Source organism: Agelaius phoeniceus, chromosome 5, assembly GCF_051311805.1.
Source record: "Agelaius phoeniceus isolate bAgePho1 chromosome 5, bAgePho1.hap1, whole genome shotgun sequence".
NCBI lineage: Eukaryota > Metazoa > Chordata > Aves > Passeriformes > Icteridae > Agelaius > Agelaius phoeniceus.
The window spans coordinates 25,646,703-25,672,086 of record NC_135269.1 but is presented as its reverse complement, the minus strand read 5'-3'; the positions used below and the strand labels follow the sequence as shown (position 1 = coordinate 25,672,086).

Sequence of the window (25,384 nt, the reverse complement as noted above, 5' to 3'; positions counted from 1 at the left end):
CTAATCAAAACAGTTTGTAGCTTTCAATATCATTACTTTATGACACCAGCTCTCAATATCATTACTTTATGGCACCAGGACTTTAACTATTCAACTTCAGGTGGCCTTCAGTAATAGAGTTGCCATTGTTTCAGAAACTTCTTCAGTATATTTGGCTTTTGCTGGAGTACCCCACATATGACAATTTTTAAGGGGCAATCATATATGAAGAAGTGAAAACAAAAGCATCGTGTGATACAGCTCAAGAGGTACTTTAAATTGTTGAATTTCAGAAGATTGCCAATTCAATAATTCTGATAGTCTCAACAGATCATATTAATTTAAAAAAAACAGTTCTGAATTTACAAAAGAGATGTATCATGAGGTAGTCTTGACAGTATTTCCTGCTCAGCCCAGACTCTTGTACTTTCCATTTAAAAAAACAACAAAGCTCATGAGATTCTGTAGCAGATTAAAAATTTGATTATTTCTGTTTTGTAAATGCCCTGAGAAAACCCTCATATTCCACTTAATCTCCTCTTTTCTCTTAGGGACTGAGAAATTTATTTGTGCAAAGGACACACTGTGAGACTCAAAACTTGCAGTAGGAGCAAGCTGTAACATTTACTCATGCATTTCAGGACAAGGGATCCCCATGTATCTGGCAAACACCAATTTGCAATATCATTACTTCAATTTGTAAGGAAACAATGTCATTTCAAAGCAGATGGCAACAAATTCCCACTTACTGAAGAGCAACTGTACACAGGTGTTAAGAGCAGAAAATGAGGAACTTCCACATTTAGTGAGTTTGCAGGAAATAAAAAGATACTTATATGCAAAATATACCCTAAGAAAATGCAACAAGTTTTCCTGACTTCAATTTTGCATAGTTGCTCAAAAACATCACTTCCACTATTGCTACATTTTATTCAATTCTAATGCAAAATGATGGCTCAGCTCCAAAACATCAACCTCATATTTTTTTATTACTGATAACTTCTCTAAATGTTAGAAAGTAATCTCTTGTTTAATTTTTAAAGGCTTTATTCCTGTGCAGTACTACAGTAACTTTGTCCACCTCTTGTAGCAGAATAGTGCTTGAAATCCTGCAAGTTTCCTCTTACAAATTCCTCCACAAGAGTTCACAGGCACAACAGAGCTGCACACTCAATTATGGTTATCCTCTTCCTGTAGTGTGACACACAGGTGCCACTAGGACTAAACTTGTGGGAATATTATTTTTTTAATTTTCCAGTCCATGTCTTGCTTTTATCACATTAGCAACTTGTCCTGTAAGTCTTACAACATTTCCAAGGCAAAGAAGCTGCCAAACATTTATATAGACAACCTTCAGCACACACACAGTCCCACGTAATGAATATTTACATGTTTATATGCATATACACTATCAAGCCTCTAACAACTGAAGGCAAATTCAATGGATCCACAAGTGCAAAGAATGGGAACTTCTTCTCCCTTTTCACATAAAAAAACCATCTTACACAGAAGGAGGTGTTGGGAGATTGTATTTCTTGTCCTCAGTACCCGTCAACCAGTAGGTAATTTCTGTTCCTCTGCCCTAAAGAAGAGAAAGCACAATTTTGGGATTAGAATGCAATTTCCTGTAGTTAATTTACTTAAATAATACTCTCTTGCACATTGCCATGTTTGCCTTTGCTTATTTTCAATAATTGATGCTGACAGCAAAGGATTACAAATTAGATGTGAGAAGAAGGAGAATGGGGCAGATGCGGCTGCACTCTCACTTCCTTGTTCCATGACCTGAGACACAAACTGTGGGAGAGGTGAGCTGTGCTGCCTGCCATCATCTCTCAAGGACAGACAAATAGAATAGATTGAAATAAATGGATTGGTAGATATTAGAACATGAACAAATTAACACTAATATTCAGCTTCCCTTTCAGCAGATGACTTCATTCTACAATCTTCTGTTCCACATGGTATGTTTCATTTATTCTCCACATCTTTATGTTGCTTTAATTTATGAATTAGGGAGCTTTTCATTGCCTGAATTGACTTTATAGAAGTGTCTTCAACCACTAGAGACCGTAATACCTATTTTGATCAGTAATCCTTGTTCCCCAGCTGTTAATTGAGTTCTGGGGTACTCTCAGCTATTCAATGCTTTTTAAAATTCCTCTTCTCTGTGTCCATGGTTGCACATGGTAAAGGTTACCTTCAAATACGTTTCTCCTCTCTCTTCATACTGGAATTGGCAGTCTGTTCTTTTCAGGATGTTAATTGTGGAACCACTTACATGAATCCTTAAAGCTAAAAAAATAAAGAGACAATGAAAGCTCAGCCTGGAAACATCTCACACATATTAAGCATATGTGAAAACTGGTGCTATAACAGAAGCTCCTTCAATTGTTATCATCATAAATTCTGAGAGCCAGATTAAATGAGAAGCAATTACACTGCTGTATGAAAACTCTGACTGCACTACAGAGCATATCCAGGCAGGAATAGCTGGTACAGCCCTTGATCTGAAATACAGGTGACAATGGTATCTGTAGTAGTTAGATGTCAAAAGGGAAAAGAGTAATTGTGAGTGACCTATATAGGGAATGCTCATGTGAAGACACTAGGCAGAAGGAGGAAAAACTGGCTCTTGCCACAGTTCCCTAATGGTAAAGTTGATGACATAATTGCTTCAACTTAAAATACAGAGTCAATGTATTTACACAACAAAGCTGTAATACAATTCTAGGTCAAACTAAAATCTATGGTTCATAGAGTAAAATTAAATTCCAGACACATAAGTATCATATCTTCCAAAGGAACTCAGGCAGTGAACCAGCCTACAAACTCCCTGTTACCAGCACTGAAGCATGAACAGGGAACAACTTTCATTGCCCAGTGAAGTGCCCACTGTCACTTTGGACAATTAAATAATTGATAATCAAAACAAATATGGCTTCTTTATCTTTAAAACTTCTGCAAGCTGATAATATATTGTTCTCATCTGGAAACAGACACTTCAGTCACAAATTAACCAATAGCCTTTGGTCCTGTTACACTGACAGCTAAAATTAACTCCTTACGCAAGCCTGTGGATTCCATCCGCGAAGCTGTGTTTACTGTATCTCCAAACAAACAGTAACGAGGCATTTTTATTCCAACCACACCAGCCGCACACGGACCTGCAAATGGGATGCAGAGAGGTAAAAAGGGTGAATCAAAAGACTTGATTTATTTGGCACGTGTCTCATTGCTGCAAAGCACTGCAATGCCTGAGGGAACTCTGCATTCCTCACCAATGGCAATACTTTCTACCTCATTTCCCACAGTATCTTGTGGTCTCCCACTACAAACCAAGCCTAGCTCTGTTATTCTTGCATAATATAATAATATAATAAAAAGGACAGAGCTGCACAGTGTTAATTGTATTTAAGAAGAATTTCTGTGCAGAAAAAAATAAGTACATTTATTAACTGTCACGTTTGGAAGCAAGAGAAAAACAGAATAAGCTTTATTTTGCAAGGGTGAAGAGTAGTGCCTCAAGAGGCTTCCCAGTGCCTCAGTCACTTTCTCTGATGTGTTCCTCCCCTGGCAGTTGGTGTGGAAGTGGTTGAGGAATTTCCCAAAGTTGTTGCACTATCTGGAGTTCCCCTTTGATAAAAAGTATTTTTATAGGTAAATTAAAACATTAAGTCCCACACAGACTCAAAAAAAGTTTTGCCTCCAAAAGCATAAAATGCAGGCTTTCATCTTTTGCCTAGATAAGCATAGCTGGCCATGACTGATCTCCACTTCAGTCAGAGAGAAATAATCTGTGAAGGCTTATTTGATACAACTGGTTTAACCACACCAGGAACAGTGGCTGTTGCTCATGCTAGCTACTGACTTAGGCTGTCAATTAATGGCTATGGGCGATTTCACTGCAGCAGGAGCAAAACAGTGACTTATTTACTTCTGTTACTCTTCCTCTATGAACAGTTTTTTTCAACCTGATTCTTCATGAGGAGTGCTGTGGTATCAGCACTGTGTATGGCGTATTACCAGGTCTTGTATGGGTGTTAATTCTGTGCAAAACCAGGCAACAACATTGTCACTGTTGATGTAGCATTACTGTGTACCAGAGTGAATTCCAATGCGAATCCAAACAGGCAGTCCTGGCAGATGTCTCAGTTCAAAAGATCCCATGAAGCTGAGGATGTCCAGAGCCATCATGGAGATGTCCACTGCGTGCCGGTTGCCATTCCTGTTCGGCAAACCACTCACCACCATGTAAGCATCACCAATGGTCTCCACCTGTGGAAATAAAATCAGAACTCACTATTTCCAGACATAGAAGAGTACATCTTTAGTTAAAAGCAGAAAGATTTTATCAGATCCTCTTGTTCATGACTAAACATGTCTTCCCCGAGAACAGGATTTTTTTAGTTTAAGGTAGCTGACATCATTTGGGTATATAAGTGTTTATAACTATACCCAGCATTCCAATTAATGAATGTCTGACCACCCACTGTAGGAAATTTGGTATAAGTAGGCACACTGAAAGCATATTTAAATGAAGTAATCATTTAAATATGACCTGGTTTTCTTTCTTTTGCTTTGCTTAGAAGGCAGATTCCCAAATCCACCACATCATGCAATTTGATTTGTGTGTCCACTGGTTGTAAATTAGCAGAAGTACAGAGCTAATCACCTTGTAAACATCATGATGGTCAAGAATGTGGTCAAAGTTCTTGTAGATATCGTTGAGCATATCTACCACCTCCATAGGGGTGCTGTATTTGCAGAGCGTGGTGAAGCCAACAATGTCACTGAAGTAGATTGTGACTTCTTCAAACAGCTCTGGCTCTACTAGGCCAGTCTCCTTCAAAGACTTTACTACTGGCCTGTGGAAATAGAGAAGGCAGGAACACAGATGACTAGGGTTTACTATTAAAGGTATTTTTTAATGCAACCTAATTGCAGTATTGCTTTCTGTGTAGGAAACATTAAATAGTTTGCTGAAAACTGCCATTGTAATCACATTTTAGATGCCCATAATGCCTTTCAGCCAGGGACCTCAAAGCACTTACTAATGGTAATTAATGCACTACAGACTTTCAACATCCAAGTGTGTGACTAGTCATGAGGAAACTGAGACCCAGGCAACTGAGCTTCTTGGTTAAGGTCAGAAACAGGGATATTGAGTCAAATTTAAAACTGAAATTCTGAACTTCCTGATATGTAGACTACATTCTACCCATACAATAAGTAAGAACAGACATATTTTTCTGTTTTCCCAGCAGTAATTTCATTATAATAATTACATCAACTCATCCTGATTTCAGATGAGGTATCTTAGTCTGGTAATTTATGGAAGAAAAATTCAATACCATGATAGTCAATGTCTATTCAAGAGGGACCTTCTTTTTCTTGCAATTCTAAATCCAGGGAAATATCTGTTCCCAGTGGTGATACAAGAAGAGAAGAACTGAAAGAGACCCAGAAAATTATAGGTTTTGCACAATGCTGTGTTCCTCTACAATGAAATGGTAACAGACTGGTAGGAACAACAAAGAGTGGAAGGAGACACGAATTCCTTGTTGAACTATCTATACAGCCAGATCATTCCTGATTTCCCTAAAAACTGTATTCAACACACACTTTTTTTTTTACTTTATTTTTTTTGCTGATGAGTCATAAAATCAATAACTTGACTACTGAAATACCCTTTAAACTAGTAATGACATACCAGGATAGTTTTACTATTCCAAATGTGCGCAATACCAAAATTACTGGTATTGCCAATATTAGAATGTCAATAATACTTATCCTATAGCATACTCCAGAGAATCCATCTAACCCATTATGGCCCAGCCAACCTCAGCCCCTCTCTTGCACTGCTAAACCCCAGCCTGAAGTTGGACTCCACTCAGTGCTCTTTAGCTGAAGACACTCCTTCTAACCAGCAGAGCAGAGCTCTGTGATGTGGGATCACTGTAGATCCGTGTTCCCTGGAAGGCAGTGAAAGAGAGGCTTGTGCTGGAAAGGGGGATCCCGTGCATGAAGAAATGTTGAGCAAGATAATGGGTCCCAATACCATCTTGGCATGAAACTCTACCATAGAGTGGAGAGCTCAGGGCAGCTCAGGGACAGCTGCTTCTTCTTTCTTTTCTCTCAGGATTAGATTAGATGGGAAGAAAATAGAACATAAACATTAATCCCATCCCTTACTCTGCAACAATCGTATGTATGTAAATAAAATGCCAGCAAAAATCCTCCTGGCCAGTTACCTTGGAAGTAACATGAAATTAAGCCTGTCTGCTCTGTCTCTCTCTGCTTTGTACAGCTCTGTCCTTTCCTCCACCAGGTGTTCCAAGTTCCGAGAGTACAGCTGTAGACGCCGGATCAGGGTATCCATATAGCTTTCATTGGTCTGGCCATGGAAATTACTGCAAATAACAGAATTACACAGGAGTCAAGAAGAAAGACTGATAGATGGACATTGTTGAGAGCAGCTAAAAGGAGGCCAAAAAGCAGCAGCAGACAACTTCTCCAGTGTTTGACTTCCCTGTAGTTAGAGTGCAAAGTGCCTCAAGTGCATCGTTCTTTTGCTTGCTTGGAGGCCTTATGTAGATGAATTGAAAGCTATAATCCACACTTGTCAGTTGGAGCTGGTAATTCTTAAAGCACCCTTCAATCACCTAATATTGTCTCTTCCAGATTACTTTACAATCTGCTAATATTGTCTATTCCAGATTACCTTAGTTAACCCAGGAGCATTCATTTATAAAAAGTAACTGGGAAGCTCAGATTCTGAGAAGAAGCTAAAAATAGTAGGTAGAAAACTGCACATAATGTTTAGATGGGGACTGCAGCAGAAGAATTAAGACAATTTGGGGCTGTCTGTTTAGAAGACCAAAGAATACAGTGGAACAATGAACAGCCCCAGGGCTAATTTTACTCACAAAATCCTGCAGACTCAAGCCTACTAACCCCTGGAAGCAGAAGTGTGGTAACATGAGCCACTCAAACCCATGTTTGTCTGGGCAGCCTGCACTCACCAAAGCAGTCTGAAAGTAATTGGGACCAGGCTGACTGGAAGAGTCAGATTAGTATTGTATCCAACAGGACTTCAAAATCACTCTTACTTCAAACAAATTTTGTATCAGGGATTCATCATCTTAGACCCACCCATATTGCATGTGACAAGAGGTAACCTCTTTGCTTTTGTAGGATGGAGGCTTAGGAGCTGAACCTGGAGGCCTTTATATTCAGCTGCAGAAAGTTTATTCAGCTGATACATTGTTATGCATAGTACAGCTGTCCTGCCCATGTAAAATGTCAAATGGTGCTGTTGGGGTTTGTTGATTGGGAGAGCCTTAAAAACTGGAAGCAATGACCCAGGAGAAGTGATTAAAAGCTCATGGTTTGGTCATTGAAATAATTAATTCAGACCAGTGTTCTGCAGGAACAATGCAGCATTGTCCAGGTGGAAGGCCTGTGTAACCCCACTGGGTTTATCCAGCTATGAGCCTTATTATTTCCCCACAACTTTGTACCACCAGAGCCCTGTAATTAATACTTGTGTGTTACAACTCAACATTTCTAGTCAGCTTAATTTGGGACCATCCAAACTTTCAAATCATCATTCAAACATCTATGTGCATTCGTTTACCAAAACTTAAATGACATGAGTCACTATCCAACTCTTGACTCGAGATGAGGAGGGAATTACTTGATTGGTGAAAATCCCTAATTATCCAGCTTGCTACTTTCATAATGTACCAATCTGAAGTATGGTGATCATCTCACCCTCACTCAACTAGGAAATTGTACACAGGTGTATGTATACATAACATATGCACATGCTCACCTACTTTTCTGCCAAAGAATAAAAGAGGACCTAAATGAAGACATTAAGGTTTTTCACTGACTGAATCGTAATCATATCAATTTACACACTTAAAAATATGAGCTTTCTAATAGAGAAGGAGTTTGGAGCATCTTACAAAAAGCCCCTGCTACTCACCTGAATATTTTAGCCAGAGTACTCTCAATTTTCTTAAAGTCAGGCCTTTTCTCTGGATCCTCCTCCCAGCAGTTCTCCACTAGTGTATATACCTTCAAACAAAAATTTAAGGAAAAGTCTACCTGAGTAATGGATATTGACAGACAGTAGTGCTAAACAGCACTAGTTAATTACGGAATTTCCGGTTACTCTTGACTAGCAACATATTAAATTGGGTGACTAACTGTCTTGAACCTATGGTTACAACACTCATTGCAGGCATCTCAACTCTGTGATGACTACTGACATGATCTTAACTCGAATTTGCAATATACAAATGAAAGGCAAGTGAATGGATCCAGTCTTGCAGACTGGTGTCAAACACAGTTACTGAGATGGTGGTAAATGCTGTGGTAATTTCCAATATCCCATGTTTGGGATTTTTCTGAAACTGGTGATTCAGCCAAAAAGAATGGGGCTGATTGATGAATATGTGAATATCTACAATACAGACATTTTCATCCACGCAAGAAGCCATAGGGACTACACCAGTGAAAAGAGGTATACTTGAGGTGTAATTCATCCCATCTCAAAGAAACCTAGAAGAGGTCAGAAGAGTGAGAGCATAAATGTCTATTTGTTTCCAGTGAAATAATTTCCATGACTCGTATTCCACATTGCTGCTAACAACTATAGAATGCAATTTCTTGCCACAAGTTAGGGCCTTTGGAATAAAATGCATAGCTTCCACCTTCCCATGATCATAGGCTTTAGTTTGGCCAGGACTTCCACTCTTCACCCAGAAAATGGCTTTGTTAATTATTAGCTTACTTCCGCCTGCCTTTCTCCCACTGTTTCCAAGGTCAGGTCTGGTCGGAAAGGTTTTACTCCTTTGCAATTCTCCACTCTGTAAAGTTTCTCTAGTACACAAAAAAGATCAAAGTTTTAAACAAAAAAGCATAAGAAGGACATTGTCATTGTCTATAGTAGTCTATGATGTTACAAGGTACTGTACAAACAGAACTCTTGACCACAGTTCCCTCATTTTGATGTGAATTTCAACTTTGAAGCTTTTCTAAATATATGGCACAAGACCAAAAAAGGTTGGCTTGAAGGTCCCTGAAAGCAAAACAAATAGAAATGTACATGAGTATTTACTGGTCACAGCAGATACCATGGTTATGGCATCTTCCCAAATGAATGTTGGGCATTATTAGTGTGCCTCTCAGCATGAAGTATAATTATAGTCAAAAACAATGTGAAAAGCCCATTGCAACTTGATCAAAAGTGTGGAGACATACGCCGCTCATTAGAGCAGTTCAAATCATCCTGCAGATGCTTAACTTCCTTAAAACTAAGCTATTCATATAAATGGGTTAAAAGCATTGCATTTGTTAACTCATTTGTACTCCTAGTCATAAAACCCATTCTATGAAAGTTATTTGGAATCTGAACACATCAAAATCAGGCTGCATTTGCACAACTCAATTTAAGCACAGTAAGAGAGAACTAAAGCAAAAACATCTTCCTTTGTCTTTTTCCTGCAGACTTCAAGAATTCCAGGGAAAGGAAGGTGTTTAAAAAAGAGAAGTAATTTTTTACCTCTGGAGTTAAGGGAAATTGAAAGGGATTTGTGAATCAGAACAGATTATTTATATTAATAATGTCTGATTATATTTTGGATACAATTTTACTGAAGGAAGCATATAATGACATGGGGAAGATCTATAATTGCACTGGTCTAGGGCAGCTACAGATGCCTAAACATGCCAATGTGCATGATCACCCCAAAATGATACAGCAGCTTCCGACTTTTTGGTACAGAAATTACAGACTAGAGAAGGAGCAGGAAACTTGAGTCTCCCAAATGCTATAGAGGAGAGAAACTGCTGAGAAGTCTTCTGTGGGCTAAGAGACAAGAAAGTCTGTGTAGGGCTCATGTATGCAGGAGGAATGTGCTGGCTTTCCATGCTTGGACACACACCTGAGAGAGGAAGTAACAGCACCTATTAGCAATACTGCAATTAGCCAGTGACAGAAAGTAGTGGAACAAAAAGGCAGCTTGAATTGAGCATTGGTACGTGGCAAGATTTCAGAGTCTTGAGCAGTGAATGAGGTGTTTCTGCAGAAGAGTGGAGTAACCAGATGGGGAACAGCTTCTTGCAGAGATGTCAGTGAAAAGGACTATGACCTACTTCTACACATTAGAAATCCAGTTCTGTATACCTGTCATGGGACTTCTTCTCTCTCATTAGCAGTAATATTATTCTACATTAAGTTGATTGATACATATTTTCATGTTGAGAAAATTGGCTCACAGAGTAACTGAAAGTAGAGTTTAATTTTGCTAAGTTGGTGGATGGAGCTCAGGTGTGGGGTTTTTTAAAATAAGTCTTTTAAAGTCTGAACACAATCTTTGCTACTGTCATTTAAGCCTGGAGAAGTAGTTATATCAGTTATCCTGAAATATTAATATTATGTCTTCTAATTTGCAGAGACTAACTTCTGATAGCCTAGCCATTGAAAGAGTTTCTCTTGTGACTTAAAAACCAAATTAATCTAACATACAACAGGGACATTTCTTCATCCACTACCACTGACTCTAATTTGGTACTTTTCCCCCTCTTTTTATCTTGGACATTTGTAAATTAATGGTCACCCCAAGTTTAAGCTACTGTCTTCCAAAGTTAGATGATGCCACAAGCAAAATGCAGGAGTGTTTGAATAAGTTGGTTCACTGTCTTGCTCATCTTGGCTAATGAATGAATCAGGCATTTAAATGAGGAGCGACTTCAGCAATATGTAATAAAACTAATTCCTTTCTGTTACATGAAATTTGATGAACTGATGAACATTTTACTCAACTTGCATAAACAAAAGTCAAGAATAATACCAGAAGCCATTAGACCAGCAATGTGTATCTAGACATCTAACAATGCTTTTATGGAAAAAAGATTTTGTGGAGAAAACAATCTCCTTGGTGAATGGAAAATGTAAAATTTCACCTGAAATTTACAAAGCAGATTATTTTTTACGTTACAGTGGACCCAGACTTAGCAAACAGATTTCACGCCTAGTAAATTTGTTGTTGTTTTACCTCACATGCTAATATGTAACCATCTCCAGCAACATCACTTAGGTGCTGTTAGGTACCTAGCTTAGGTGCTACAAAATCTTTAAATTCCATTGATTGCCCTCTTGCTGTTTGAAAGGGACAGTCTTTCCAAAAAGACAGAATACAGCATTAAGACACAGGTCAAATATAAAACAAGGAACCAGGTTCTGGCTGTGACAGCCAGGGTCAAAGACAGAGCAGTGAGGATGCCACCACATCTCAGAAAAGCAAAGAAACACTATGTCTGAGGCTAACTTAATAGCATTAACACAACACAGAAAGACTGCAAATGCTCAACAAGCCATTAAAAGAATGTAGCTTGCTATAGATTTGCTTTACAAGTCAAAATGAGCAAGGCAGGGCATTGCACTTTCTACATGTTGGCAATATCTGTAAAATTCTTGCATTCATAAGGATTGTGCCTGCCTCTTCCCAAGAAATAGGAAGAGAAAGGCTTTATTTTCTCTACCTTTCATTAAGCATGGAATCCTGAACAGTTTGGTTTCAGGAGAACAGACATTTCTAATCTCCATTAGATCTACATTTCTATTATAGAGTTGGTGATGTCAAAAACTGTGTTTCCCCAAATATGAACACAGATTTGTGATAGTGTAGGACGATGAAGATGCCCAAGAAATTATTCTCAAATGTGACTCAGTAAAAGGGCTATTAGGCTGTCGAGCTGCTGCTCTAGATGTTTTAACAAATGTGAGGCGGATCTAACAGAATGACTCAGAGGTAAAGGCTATGTCTAAATTTGTTGTTAGTAACTGTTGTTAGTCACTAGGAATATCCCAAACCCACACATGTTTCTCTGTCAGTTTTAGTACATAATAATGCCTGGATCCTGGGAATTGGGATTGACTGGGCTGGATAGGAGTGGATATTGTCCCCGTTTTAGCTAGGCTAGCTAATTTCTTCTCAGAGACTGTTAGCATGTTGTGTTTTGATTTTGGAATAAGAATGGTAACACACTGATGTTTTGGTATTTTGCTAAGCTGTATTTATCCTAAATGAAGGACTTTTTTAAAAACTTGTTTCAGGTCCCCTGCCAGTGAGGGGTTACTTTATTTTCAATTATTTAACTGTTCTTATCTCAACCTGTAAGTTTTACTTTGATTCTCCTCCTCATTCCACCGGGGGATGGACGGTACAGAGGGGAGGTTGAGCAAGTGGCTGCATGTTGCTTAATTCCCAGCTGGGCTTAAAACCACAACAGCTACTCAAAAACAATGTCCTAAAATGCACAATACAGGGTTTAATAGATGCACTACAGGAGGAGATTATTTTTCTGACAGAAGTTAAATTGCTAAAGTTAATTATAACCAGCTTGAATGAAGTCTGAATTGCCAGTTTTTAAATGCCAACTGTTCTTGTGTCATGCAGCTGAGTTTTTTTTTTCTGTGTTGACAATGCTGATTTATGCTGCCTAAAATAAATGGCATATTACATGTTGTTTCCAAGTCAAAATAGAAAAATCTTTGAGGCCTTTAAATGTTACAGTAAGTCTGGACAGCATTGTATAATGTTAACTTCTGTAATGCTGGGCTCAAGGTGAGAAGGAAGAGGAAGGGCAAGAAAACTCAATGCAAACTTTAGTTACAGAAGTAGGGACACTTGCCCCCACAGTGAGATCCTTCAAACAGGCTCTTCATTCACCACAGAGAAAGGAGCAGCTGTTCAAGCAGTTATCAGAGACAGTGCCTTTCAGAAAACATGGAGAATGGGCCAGTTACAGCTACAACCATCCCAGAAGGCTGCAATAGAGGGGAGTCCAGTGGAATTACCTCTGTTGTCCCAGCAGTGTTTGGTGTAGAAGGTCTCTCTGCGCAGGATGATTTCTTGGGCAATGATCCCATAGCTGTACACATCACCCTTCTGAGATACATCAGCACGCCGGAGATGCTCAGGAGCTGTCCACAGGTCTGAGGATACAGATGGCAATGCAGGATGATGTAAAGGGGAAAGGAGAGAAACAATTGCAAAAAAGGGTGATCCTTCTCAGACCATCCACTGGCTATAACGATATTTCCTTTTACTCTTTTCATATCCAATCCAGAGCCCACTGCTATTGTGTATTTCCTACTTTAGCATTTTTCTTGAGAAGCTGACATCAATACAGGTTAGATAAAACTCTGATGTAGTTTTCAGTTTTCTGGGATTTGCTGACCCTGCTACTTTCCACTGTAGATGCAGACTCTTACACCTTCAGAAAAGTTATGTTTATTGGCAATGAACTTGCTCTTCTTAGCTACGTTTCAAAGACTTCTTAGAAGTAGCCTATGTATCTGGATAAGACCAAGGAGTGCCAGTGCTATAATAAAAATACTCTGAGCCATAAATTATTGAGCTAGGAGGTGCAAGGAGTTTTTATAAACAGTGTCTGATAAAAAGATGGCAATATTTCCCAATGACCTTGATATCATGAAGCTATTGAAATAATTTTCAAGTGCTTTTGAGTCTGACATAATATTACCTGCTCATAACTACTTGCCTTCTACAGAAATTATTAATCTGTATTTCTAGTGTAATGAGTATACCGCTGTACCTCAAAACCAGAATGCTGCCATGGTACAACAGCTGTGACATACTGGTGACATAACATAACAGAGACCTGAACACAGTGACCATGAAGACAGTGTTATGATATTAGGCTGTAACGTCCAGCCACAATGAATCTGTGGATCTCTTGTGAAACACTGAGTTTTCATCAAGGACATAGACTGAGTAGCCAGAAATTTTGAGTCTGTTTACAAGCAAAAAAAGAAGATAAATACATTACAATGTACTACTACTACTACTACTACTGCTACTACTACTACTAATAATAATAATAATAATAATAATTTTTTTTAAATTTAAATTAAGAATTAATAGAATATTTATGTTCAGTGAACTTTTCTTAGTCCTTTTCAATGTTCTTATTGCTACTCTTGAGTATGTTTGTGTCTTAATGTAAAAATTTTCTGCAAACCTGTTGCAACCAGTTTCTTTTCAGGTCATATGCTGCAGTTGCAGCACAATGCTGTGCTTATTATACTTCAAGCTCTACTCTACATATTCATATGACATAATTTCAGATGGGCTCATCTTTTCACTCCAGATCAAGTAAGAAGGAAAAGATGAGTAGAAAGGAGTGTTCTATTTTACAGAAATATTCTATGAATGTGAGGTGAATAGAAAATGTAGAGAAAAGCCATTAATATTATTTCAATGTGGCTGAGCATATATTATGAGATTCCTAACTAAGGAATAAGAAACAGAGTTATCATCACATATCAATACAGATTTTTTCAAGGATTATCAGAGTCATGTCTGTTACTGTTTAAATGATATCAAGGAGCACCATGGTAACACATGTATCTAGTCAATTACAAGATTTATGGTAAATTAACTCTTTTTTTTTTCTTCACACAGTTTCAGTACTACTGCTGAGAAGAGCTGTTTGCATGACTGACTTCGATACTGAAAATGTTTCTCACATCTCAATCACAGGTGAAATCTCTGTTTTCTAAACTAAAAGCTGAATATTCATCTTTCCTTTGTTCTCACACTGTCTGCTAGTAATTCTTCCATTGTGCTATGTCAGTTAAAAGGATATAATGGCTGCTATAATATGAATCAAAGTTGCATTGTTTTCTACTGTGTACAAGACGTAATTAGACCCTACTGGTCTATGAAGATAAGAAAATTCCACTGGGTTGGAAACTGTGAAGGAGAGTCCAGTCAGGCATTTTTTTACCTTTCCTTGGAGGCAGAATTGAATTACAGCCAAAATCAGTGATCTTCACTACCATGCGATTGTCTACTACACAGTTTGTGGATTTGAGTCGACCATGGACTTCAGTTTTGCTTGAGTGTAGGTAAGACATCCCCTGTGGTTGAGAATAAAGGAGAAAGAAAGCACAACTACATGTGGGACACTCAGATGTTACCAGACTCAACAAGAATGTGAATATTAGCATAATATCTGTGCAAGTAATTAGATGGACTTCATCTGCAATGGATATGCATAAATCACAATTCCCTTTCATATTATTATTTTACAAAGGAGACTTTCCAAGGTCTTAGGAACAGTCAATATTGAGAAATGAGGAAGTGGGTCATGGGAGGCTGTTCTTACTCTTAGTTAACAACAATCTGACATACCATCTTGGTTTTGTCAATATTAGAGCACATGTAATTAAGGAAATGTATTTCCTCCCACAAAAGTTTTAATTTCACTTGCAATAAATGTCTTTGGGTAAATTTAATATAGATTTCTTGGAATGTCACATAAAAAGTGCTTCCAACTACATGTTCATCCAACGGACACAAGAAGTGTGAGAGGAATTGCTTCTTATGTCTGTATTGTCTTTGAAGATCACCATACATGAGAAATGTTTTCTGAAACATTGCAGCAGATCCTGTAATTGCAAAGCAGAGGGCTCCACAGCAGTCAATGGAGAGAGTGTCAGATGATGCACTAGGGCTTAGATCAGACAGAGGATCAGATTAGACAGACATAAATGTCTCTGCTGACCTGACTGTTTATGGTTTTCTCTGTACAAGGCAATACACAGCAGTTATCCATGAGCTAAACCTGAAGTGAGCATGAGGCCTGGCCAGTACAGTTTCATCTTTATCTCCTGAGATTCAGACTCCTGACTCACAACACACAGCGGCATACAGAGGTGTGTAGCTTGCCCCTTTTTACTCATTGCCTCTAAATTATCTGATCTAGCCTAAGACACTCAAATATGGTGCAATGCATGAGAAGGGGCTAGCACTGAGGCACAGCAGGCAAAGATTATTAAGTGGGTGTCAACTGAAGAAGGGAGTAGTTATGCTAATTTGTACCATCTTGCTATTATTTATTCTGTTTCATTTCACTCTTCTGAACTACTTAAACTCACACCATCTTATAACCTACTGCTGGTTGTTCTTCTTCCTAGAGCCCTCATTTCTTCGTGCTCAGTATATGAAGTGCAATCTCTATCCTGTGGAAGTTAGAACAGGTATGTTATATCTGTTCAGTTTCTTCTCTGAATGATCTTCCACTTAGGCTCCTACATGTATAGCTCATCCTTTTCTATAACTGGTAGAATCTCATCAGGGTTACATGGCTCATGTGGTCATGATACACTGTATGACATGCTGGGTTTTCTTTTCAAATACTGGGTTACTCCTAATTGGGAATGGATCAGCAAATGCTACAAGAGATCACTGAGATACAAGCTGAGTTTTGGGCAGAGTAGGTGTATGCCTGAGACACAAGCTGCCTGCAAAAGATGCAATCTCTGGAGAATGCTGTTGGACTGGTTATCCTGGACCTATCTAGACCATGCCAAATTTACAGAGATTGTGCACACAGTATACCCAAGGAACAAATTTCTTGATTAAGCAGCTTTTAGCATGCAGCCCTGATGACACTACCCAGGATGTTTTGCCTGCTTTAGGCCCTTTTTCCTCCAGCAACGCCTTCTTCCAGCTCCTGCTTTCATTAGCCACAAAATATTTCCATTACTGCAGCAGAATTCCCAATAAGTATCAGCATCAAATGACAGGCAAAGGTAATTTAGATTTCCTTACCCCAAGGCTTTCTTGTTAACAACTTCTGGAGGCAAAGGTCTTGTAAATCTCCCTGATAAAATTTTCCTCTTTCCTCCCCACTAACATAGGCACCTACCTGAAAACACAGAACCTATTAAAAACCCACAATGTGATTTTCAAAATTTATAATGGCTTTCAGTACAATAGTTCCAAATATTTGAGCATTCTTGTAACCTTTGCTCTGGAGCTCTGAAGCTTTAGTTCTGACTGACAAACCTTTTCCTGGCACAATGCAAGAATATTACAACCCCTTGCACAATATGCTGCAGCAGCCACTTACTTAATAAATAGTATTGCAACGACAGTGTATGCACTAATAACTACAAGGCTTGATTACTGCAATTCCCTCTCAGCAGACCTTACATCAGAGCTCTTTGGGCACATGGCCAAATCCATGTAGTTATAAGGTGGTCCCATCAATCCAAGAGGCAGCTACAATAGCAAGAAAGAAAGAAAAGATGGAGGGGGGGAAGTAAACTGAATAGATTTAGGGCTTCCTCTTTGGCCACATCACCTTTTCTATTGAATTAGAGACTGCTCCAAGAATAGTCATCACTTGGCTGTTTGCTCCAGGGAGTACATGAGACCCAACCTTTGTTCAGAAACAGATGCAGCAGCTTCTCAAGCAAGCATAGTACAAGGACTGTTTGGGCCATGGTAAAAGCAGAGTGTATGAAAGTGGCGGTGTGGAGAGGGAGAAGCATCTCAAAAGGAAGGCAAAGGAACACCAAGTCATAAGTATTTTAATAGCCTGGAGAGCTGCAGCTGGACTTGAAAAGGACAGATACTGAGATGAGAGGAGCTGGAGTTGAGAGGCCATGAAATTACTTCTTTAAAAAGAGAAGCCATTCAAGTAAATATAGACATGGTGCTTGGAGGTTTAGAAGATATGGTTTGGAAAAAGCAATACTAGAATTTCATGGAAATGTGTAGGTCCCAGAAGCTTCACCATAGTATCAAGGAATAGGAGAGTTGGCAGGTCATCCAAACAACAGTAATTTTCCTGATAATCCTAGGTACATACAAGTTTTCATGAAGAGTTTGTGAACCGTCTCTCCTAACAGCTAATAATGCTCAGAAGCCATGCCACATAACAGATGCTTTGTGCCAATCCATCCTCAGGTGCCATGTCCCCTTTACCAATGGTGCAGCAAATGACTGGCTGTGCAGTCTCAGCATAAATGGAGTCATTGGGCATTTGGTCACTCCCTTCAGAGGGACTGGGATTTCTCTTTCCTCATAAACAGAGACAGTACTAATCATTATTTTCTAAGGAAACATCTGAAGGTGATCTGAGCGTACAAAGGGTTAAAAAATACCCTGGGTTTTGAGGAGGAAGAGAAACTCCTCTGCTATTTTAAATGAAACTTTAACTGAACGTTAACTGAACTTGAAAGTCATTAACAAGGCCAACAAACTGTGACAATTTGGATTAAGTGGGCTTTAATAAAGCACAAGATTTTCAATATCTCTTTAGAACAGACACAGTGGAGTCATTCATAGTGGAGACCAAATCTGAACTGGTGCATGTAGGAAAATAGGAGGCCTGTTCAACTCAAACCAGGTATAGGAAGAGGAGAGCAGCTGAGCCCTAGCAAAAAGACTCAGACTGTGGAGGGGATTCTCTACATTATCTGTAGAGGCATAATGAATTATTACACCAGTGAATTACAAAGGGTCCTTACCTACTAGCTAAACAGTTACAAGTGTCTAATGTAGAACAGAATTTCTTTTACTGTGCATATTGATTTTTCCTACCACAAGGACCTAAAAAGCAAAGATCTGTTGAAAGCTACTGAAAACCAGCCTTGGTTTCTGTACATGACTAATTTTTTCCCTCTCCAACTGCTTGAAATGGATAGCTGTAGTGAGAAACTAGAGTATTTCACTCTAATGAGAAAATCACGATGCTACATGAACAGCTTGTTTAGAAAAAGTTGATCCCATCTCAGGATAGATATTAGAATAAGTCTGTGATTTGAAAAAATACAGTTTTGCTCTGTATGCTTTACCTGAGGTTACAAAGCAGTGTGTTTTGCAGAGCTTGTGACTACATCAGCCCTACTTATCAGAACCACTGGTCAGCAGATTGTAACCCTCTGATCCCTGGGCCACATTTCTTTGGGGTATACTTCATTTGTTTATTTATAAATAGCCCCAGGCCAGTTCTGGCCCCTATTTCCTCCTTCAGTCTGAAAGCCACTGGTTTCTCCTGCCTCAGATAACTGTCCCCAGAAGAGAACAGGCTGGAAGGGCATACAGCTCTAGGAAAGAAGAAGACTTTGAGAGCTACACTCCTCAGAGGATCAGTTCTGCAAGACAGGACAGGCTGATTTACATTGCACTGTCAGCAGTCCACTTACCTTGGCAATATCATACATGACAGAGATTTTAAATTCCCAGTCCATGAACGTGCCATCAGGGTAGGATATTTTATCATTTAAAACATCCTGTCAAGAGAAGAAAATTTTTTCAGGGAAAAAGCAGAAGATGAGATATGGGTGTACAAATTGCATGCCTTTCAACCAGCAACTTTGGTTTTTATAGAGAGTACATGCACTAGAACAGAAGTTGACTCAAAAAATAGGGAATATTAAATATATATTAAGTTTAGACAGAGCTAGAAAAGTGGGGACTACAGAAAAGAGAGGTTTCTGCAACTAAAAATAGGTTGTGAATTTGGTTTTCAAAACAAGTTTTTAATAACACAAAATAGCTGAGAAACAAATGGTTAAGTTGTGCAAAAGGAAGGGAGAGGATTTTCCATGTTTTGTGCTGACAGTCCATTTCCTACCAATTTACTCCTAGCCTAACAAGTTCAAAGTAAACTGTTGCTTTATCTTTGCCTGCCAGTCATTTGCAGTTCTTTCAGCCACGATGACATCCATTGATAAAGGTAAACTTCCATGAGTATGCCAGTTTACCAGAAAATAACTTAGAGAACAATTATTTTGCTGCCTTGCTGTGAGTTTGTTCCAGAGACCACTGCTACTGATGACAGTCTTTGTATGATCACAGAAGCAGAGACAATATATACCCTCAGAAGAGCTGATGATTATCACTTCATGATTGGCACTGAAATAATATTGGTAGTAATAAACCAGTAATAAAGTAGTAAGTCTTTCCATATTCTTGATGGCATCAATTTACCATTTCTTTTTATAAACAAAAAATAAGGGTTATTTTCCCTTATAATGCAGAACTTGCCATTTTTCTCCCTTACTAATATTGAATATATTCTTTTTTTCTGTCCTTGCATACTGTGGTACACAAGCACATCAGCAGAGACAACAGCTACAGATTGGAAAATGAAGAACAAATTAAATCCTATATGCTTCCAATAGGGGACACAATACCAATACTGGCTGTTACTGTGGCCTGGGTCTGTACTTTTCCTTGGCTCGCCCTCACCTCATCCTCTTGCTGCTGAGAACCATCAAAGTGACACAGCAGAAACTGGGGAGGGACGGAGAGGGCCAAGCAAGGGAGAGGAAACTTAGAATCAGAAACCTGCCACCTCTTGCTCAGTCCATGGCTGCTGCATGAGGGTCAAAGACAGAGAGATGGGGATCTCTTTTCTTACTTTGAAATTTGATAATTTGGGGGTAGAAGGAGACCCTTAAAATTCTTTACCCGCAAAGAACCTCTTTCGCAGTATTCAATCACCCCAAAGATCATGGTGTCTATCTTCACAGTGCCATAGAACTTGGTCAGGTTGTAATAATCAATCTGTAGGAGCTGGAGCAGAGACATTTAATCTGTTTTTAAAAGCAATCATTTTTAGTACAGAAACATAGGACATGGATATTTGTGTGACATGGCTTTTTATCTCAGGCCCTGATAAGATGTATGAGTTTCCCTTAAACCAGAGTATGCTAAGGCACTGAGTGAAGTACTTGAAGACATTTGTCATTCCAGAATCTTCTGGATTAGGGAGATAAGAGTGGCTGCTGTTGGGTACTGCAAGTTAATTTTAGAGCCCACTATAGTATCTATTACTGCCTCTCTATCAAACCTCCCAGCTGACCAGAATAGCCATTATGAGTGACAGAATGATGTGAATCAGTCAGTAAATGAGCAAGTAATAAGAATTTAATGATGCTGCATGATATTATGGAGTTTGTCCATTTAAATAGACAACAGTAGTTTACTTTGAGGTATTTTTAGAGTTTACTGAATTCACAATATAGCAGTGTTGTGTAACCATTCAAAAAAAGATGCAGTACTGCAGCCAAATTAATCTCCCATGCTGAAAGAGTCTGTATGCAGAAGTCAGCAGAGAGTAACTTATATTTAAAGAGCTGCACTTGGCATTCAATAATAAGATTTAACTACAACATTCCACTACTGATGAATTAGTATGATATGAGCCAAAAGAGTGCAGTGCCTTTTAGCATCAGCTATAAAAACTGATTAAGTAAGGCCGTATGACAGCACATCAATTACTTCATTCGTCCTCAGCTTGACTGGCACACAATTCAGACTCTGAAGTGGTGATGAGATCACATAATAAAGATAAAGTTCATCAAACAATATCCTTTGAGGAATTCATTACCTATCCACCTCACAAACATGCACAAACATAGGGCCGTTGGAGTTGACAGTGGAAAGCAATGACTTCACTCATAGACCCCATCCCGCCCTGCTGTGTCCAGCTTCTATGTGCAACAGTTACCTTGTTCAGTTCTATTTTTTGCTTTTCTGAGAAATTTCCATCACTGTTTCTGAGATCCTTTAGGATCACCACCTGAAGGAAAAATACCAGTTGAGGAAAAAATCATATGTTTAGTACAACAGCAATTAGTCTTTCTCTTCCAAGAAATGTCTATACAAAGAAATACTTCAGAAACACCTGCCTACTGCTTCACTGTTGGAGTTTCAGTTAATCAGCTAATAAGTACTGGAGTTATATTTTCTTCAGAGGATTTACATCTATCAGTTGTGCAGATTTTAACTTAACAAGAATATACCTCAATCAGGCAGATAGCTCTACTGAATGCAAAAGAATTGGCATGTAAATGGCCTGTCCTCCATTGACCTATTCACCTCTTTAGTACCAAAATGTATCAGATTTCTGGTCCCTGTGTTTATGCTGCTGTACTCCTGGGCTAGGGGTTCGTGGAGTCTAATATTTAGCCTTCTGTCAGTAAACAAAATACATAGCAGAAGATTGGGAACAAAGGGCCTACTCCTTCCATAAGAGCTAACCATTCTAACCATTCTGCAAGGTCAGGGGAGGTGGAATGACCTCCTCCCAAAACGTGCCCTCCTAAAGTTGAGGAAGGGAGCATGGACACTGCAGTCAGGTTACCTTCTTGTCATACTTGCCCTGGCGAAGTCTCTGGGTGGTGTCACGTCTCTTATCTTCATCAATCTGAGAACAAAGAAGAATAATTAACTTGCAATTATCACCTACTCCTCACTTGACAGGTCCAGAGGGATTAGTAATGTCTGTGTGTGCTACACAGAGAAGCATAAACCTCTCTCTCTAGGGAGGATCACTACATGCCGCAGAAATTGTGGGACATCCATGTCACTCCCAGGCCCTCCACCTGCTGTTTTCATGCTCTGGCATTATAGAGACATAACAATGCACAGGAAATAATTTGTAACAGAGACTGGAAGTCAATACCCAGCCCATTCCCCCATCATAAAATGAGCTTTACCGATAGGAACAGGTATATTCTATTAGATGGGGAATGATCTCTATTTCTTCAATACAGCAAGTGTGGGTTAAAAAAAAAAATAAAATTAACAGGTCCCCATCCTACCAGAGCCATAGGATGCTGTAGTCAGAACATGTCAAAACCCCAGCATTGATTGTCCTTAGGAGACAGAATCGAAGATCCAGCTTTGGACACTGTGCTTCTCTTACCTTTAAACTAACATAACTTGTCTCACTGGTCTCTAGAGGCAGGATTTCCTCAGGTGGTATATGGGACCATTTCTTCCACCGGCGCTCATTATCTCTCCTGTACTTCCTGAAGAACAAGAGAAGCCTTCTGGAACATCCTCCCAGGGAACCGAAACCCACAACAGGAGATTAGGACAGGGAAGCATCTAGCGTCAGGATGACACAAGGATGGTGTGACAGGTTGATGAGACTTGAGCAGAAGCCCTGTGGCTCTCATCCAGTTTTCCAGTTTGAGGAAACTCCTTCATTCTCCTAGCTTTGGGAAAGCCTAAATGCTCATTCATTCTGTAGCAGAAGAGAAGAGATTTAGCAGAACAACTGCTAGGCAATTGCCAGAGTCTTGGGGGTGGTCAGAAGAATTTAAAGCATAAAGGACCATCTGGATTTTATCATTATTAAATGTACTTGGAAGAGAGGTCCCACAAACAAATGTAAGCCAAAGGAAGTCCTGCCATCCACAGTGGTTAGTAAGAACTGCTGTGAATACAATGCCAGGAGAGGAGGTGCTGAGTGATCAAGTGCCTTTTTGTGGGTATCCCTTGTATTCTGCACGTTTTGTAAAAATGAGGGAAGAGTCCTAGGAAATGGGAGAAAGAAACGGCTGTCTCCCCTGCAGAAATTCAGAGCAAGCAGTCTTAGAGAAAAGCTACAAGACAGCTAGTGCTCATCAAATGGTCCCCTTACTTGTGTAAGTCCTTCCTCGACTAAAAAACTGCACAGGATTGACTGGAGAGTTTGCAGGAGAATCCTAACACACTGATAACTGCTGGCAAATGCTCCAAATGGCAGAACCCATACTACTGACTAATAACACAAATATTCCCTTGTTCACTACATTTTTTTAGCATATATTTTCTTAAGAAAATGAAGACCAAGAATTGCAATAAGAACTGTTTTTCTCTGTTCTATCTTGTAAGGTGTGTCTATGTGTCATTAGGATGCGCTAGAGTTCAAACTGGTATCAGCTGGTTATTAAGAACATATCAAACTGAATTAAAACCTACTAGACCTAATATTTAGTTACATGTTTTTCAGGACTTACACTTTTTACTTTGCAGTCAGAACTTCACAGGTAGCTGTGGAATAGTTCAAGTGTGCTAGAAACTTAGGAGATAAAGAACAAATAATGAGGCATTTTGTTGATTTTCGTAGGAATTTCTCTTCTTTGCTTGTTAGGGGACAATCTTCAGTAGCAATTATATTTGAGAAGTTTACTCTTGTTTTGACACTAAAAGTGCAAGTTTTATTCTAAAAAAGTCTCAGAAATCTCTTCTATATTTGATGCTTGGGAATATCACAAAGATATGTATACAATAATAATCTAATAATCTAAACAGAATATTTAGATTTTATGCATCTGCAAATACGGAGGAGTATAATATATTTTACAAGTCCCTGCTTTTGTTTATTAATTTTCATAGGCATTGCAAACTTTACTGTCTGTATGTGAGTGCTTAGATGTGGCGATGATTAGCTCCTACATATCTTGAGTACAACTGGATGTATAAGAGTTGTGTATCTTTATCTTTGATTTTTCCCTTGTTTTAGTTAGCAACACAGATTGGTCTACTCAAAATAAGAGAGCCTGAATGGCATCTGTTTCTAATAAACTTTTCTTAAGATCTGATTTTCTTGGTTTTTTTCTGAAGTTCTCCGATACATAACAAAAATACAGATTGAAAAGAGAGGCACAGGTAAGAAAATTTTTTTAAAGATTAAAGAAAATCCTATACTTTGGAACTGTGGTGGGATTTCTTCCATCAAAAGGAGGCATCAATTATTTCTATTTCTGCTTTTTCCATAATGATAATGCTGCATGAAATTCCAAGCTGTTAAAAAAATTTGTATGCAGGGTGTTGACTGAGTTGAAGGAATGGATCCATGCAATGAAAACACCAAAACCTCATGGTGTTCTGACTCCTACAGTGTCTCAAGAGAAACACCACCTTCTAGATTGAGCTTTTATGTCACCAATACATTAAAGAAATATAAGTGAAGAAAGAAGAAAGCCAAAGATGGGTCATTGGAATAAGATCCCAATATTACCAGGTGCCTGGGCTCTTCTGGCCCTTGCTGCTTGACCAGAGGCGGCAGCTGTGGTGTTTTCACTTCAGAGACGCCCCTGGCTGGCTGTATGTTGCAGCTGGCACTTGGAACAAGTCCAGGCAAGCAGGAATTCAGTTTTTACCTCTAATGGAAAGGCTTTAGGTGAGGTGAAGAGGAAAAGGAGATGGATTCTGCTGGAGGGTTAATCCAGAGTTTTATTCCATGGTCACAGATCTCTGAATCTTGGTAACAGCTCCAACAGAATCCCGACCGCATGGTCCCGTGTCTTTTTAAACCCAGGGAAAGGGGGAGGGGAAGGGGTAGGTGAGCCACCAACCAGGTGGGAGGGGGGCAGTCTCAGGCGACAATGACACCTAGATGGGTCAATGACCCCAGGGCTGGGAAGCATCTTTTGAACTGCACCAACCAGACCACGCCCTTGCTGGAATGTTAAGATTGATGGACAGCACTTAGCAAGGGGGCAAGGGGGAGGGGAAGGGACACCTGAGGGACTGGGAAAGGTGAAACAGGATATTGCTTCACACCGCAACAGGTATTAAAGTGGAAAAATTCTGAAGATTGGTGTGAGACTTATATTTCTGTGTATGTATAGGAATCACAGCTTTTTAGCAGATGCAAGAACATTGAACCTTGCTGCATCTTCTCCCTTGATTATTAACCTGTCATAACAACACCATGGATGCAAGCACTACTTGGCATATACCAGAGTTCACACTAGGGACAACCACACAGGTCTGCAAGGTAA

General features: G+C 39.2%; 1 protein-coding gene across 1 annotated transcript in view; it reads right to left on the bottom strand.

Annotated features, from left to right (window-relative positions):
* GUCY2C (guanylate cyclase 2C) overlaps positions 1–25,384 on the bottom strand; it is a 44,222-nt gene that overhangs the window by 678 nt on the left and 18,160 nt on the right. The window contains exons 12-26 of the mRNA XM_054631904.2: positions 22,534–22,639; positions 21,970–22,032; positions 21,334–21,405; positions 20,292–20,396; positions 19,022–19,108; positions 14,809–14,941; positions 12,854–12,991; positions 8,783–8,871; positions 7,973–8,064; positions 6,234–6,392; positions 4,655–4,847; positions 4,083–4,257; positions 3,048–3,146; positions 2,180–2,274; positions 1,485–1,561 (exon numbers count right to left, since the gene is read on the bottom strand). Coding sequence (XP_054487879.2) covers positions 1,485–1,561; positions 2,180–2,274; positions 3,048–3,146; positions 4,083–4,257; positions 4,655–4,847; positions 6,234–6,392; positions 7,973–8,064; positions 8,783–8,871; positions 12,854–12,991; positions 14,809–14,941; positions 19,022–19,108; positions 20,292–20,396; positions 21,334–21,405; positions 21,970–22,032; positions 22,534–22,639 — 1,683 coding nt within the window. The remainder of the gene's footprint in view (positions 1–1,484; positions 1,562–2,179; positions 2,275–3,047; positions 3,147–4,082; positions 4,258–4,654; positions 4,848–6,233; positions 6,393–7,972; positions 8,065–8,782; positions 8,872–12,853; positions 12,992–14,808; positions 14,942–19,021; positions 19,109–20,291; positions 20,397–21,333; positions 21,406–21,969; positions 22,033–22,533; positions 22,640–25,384) is intronic.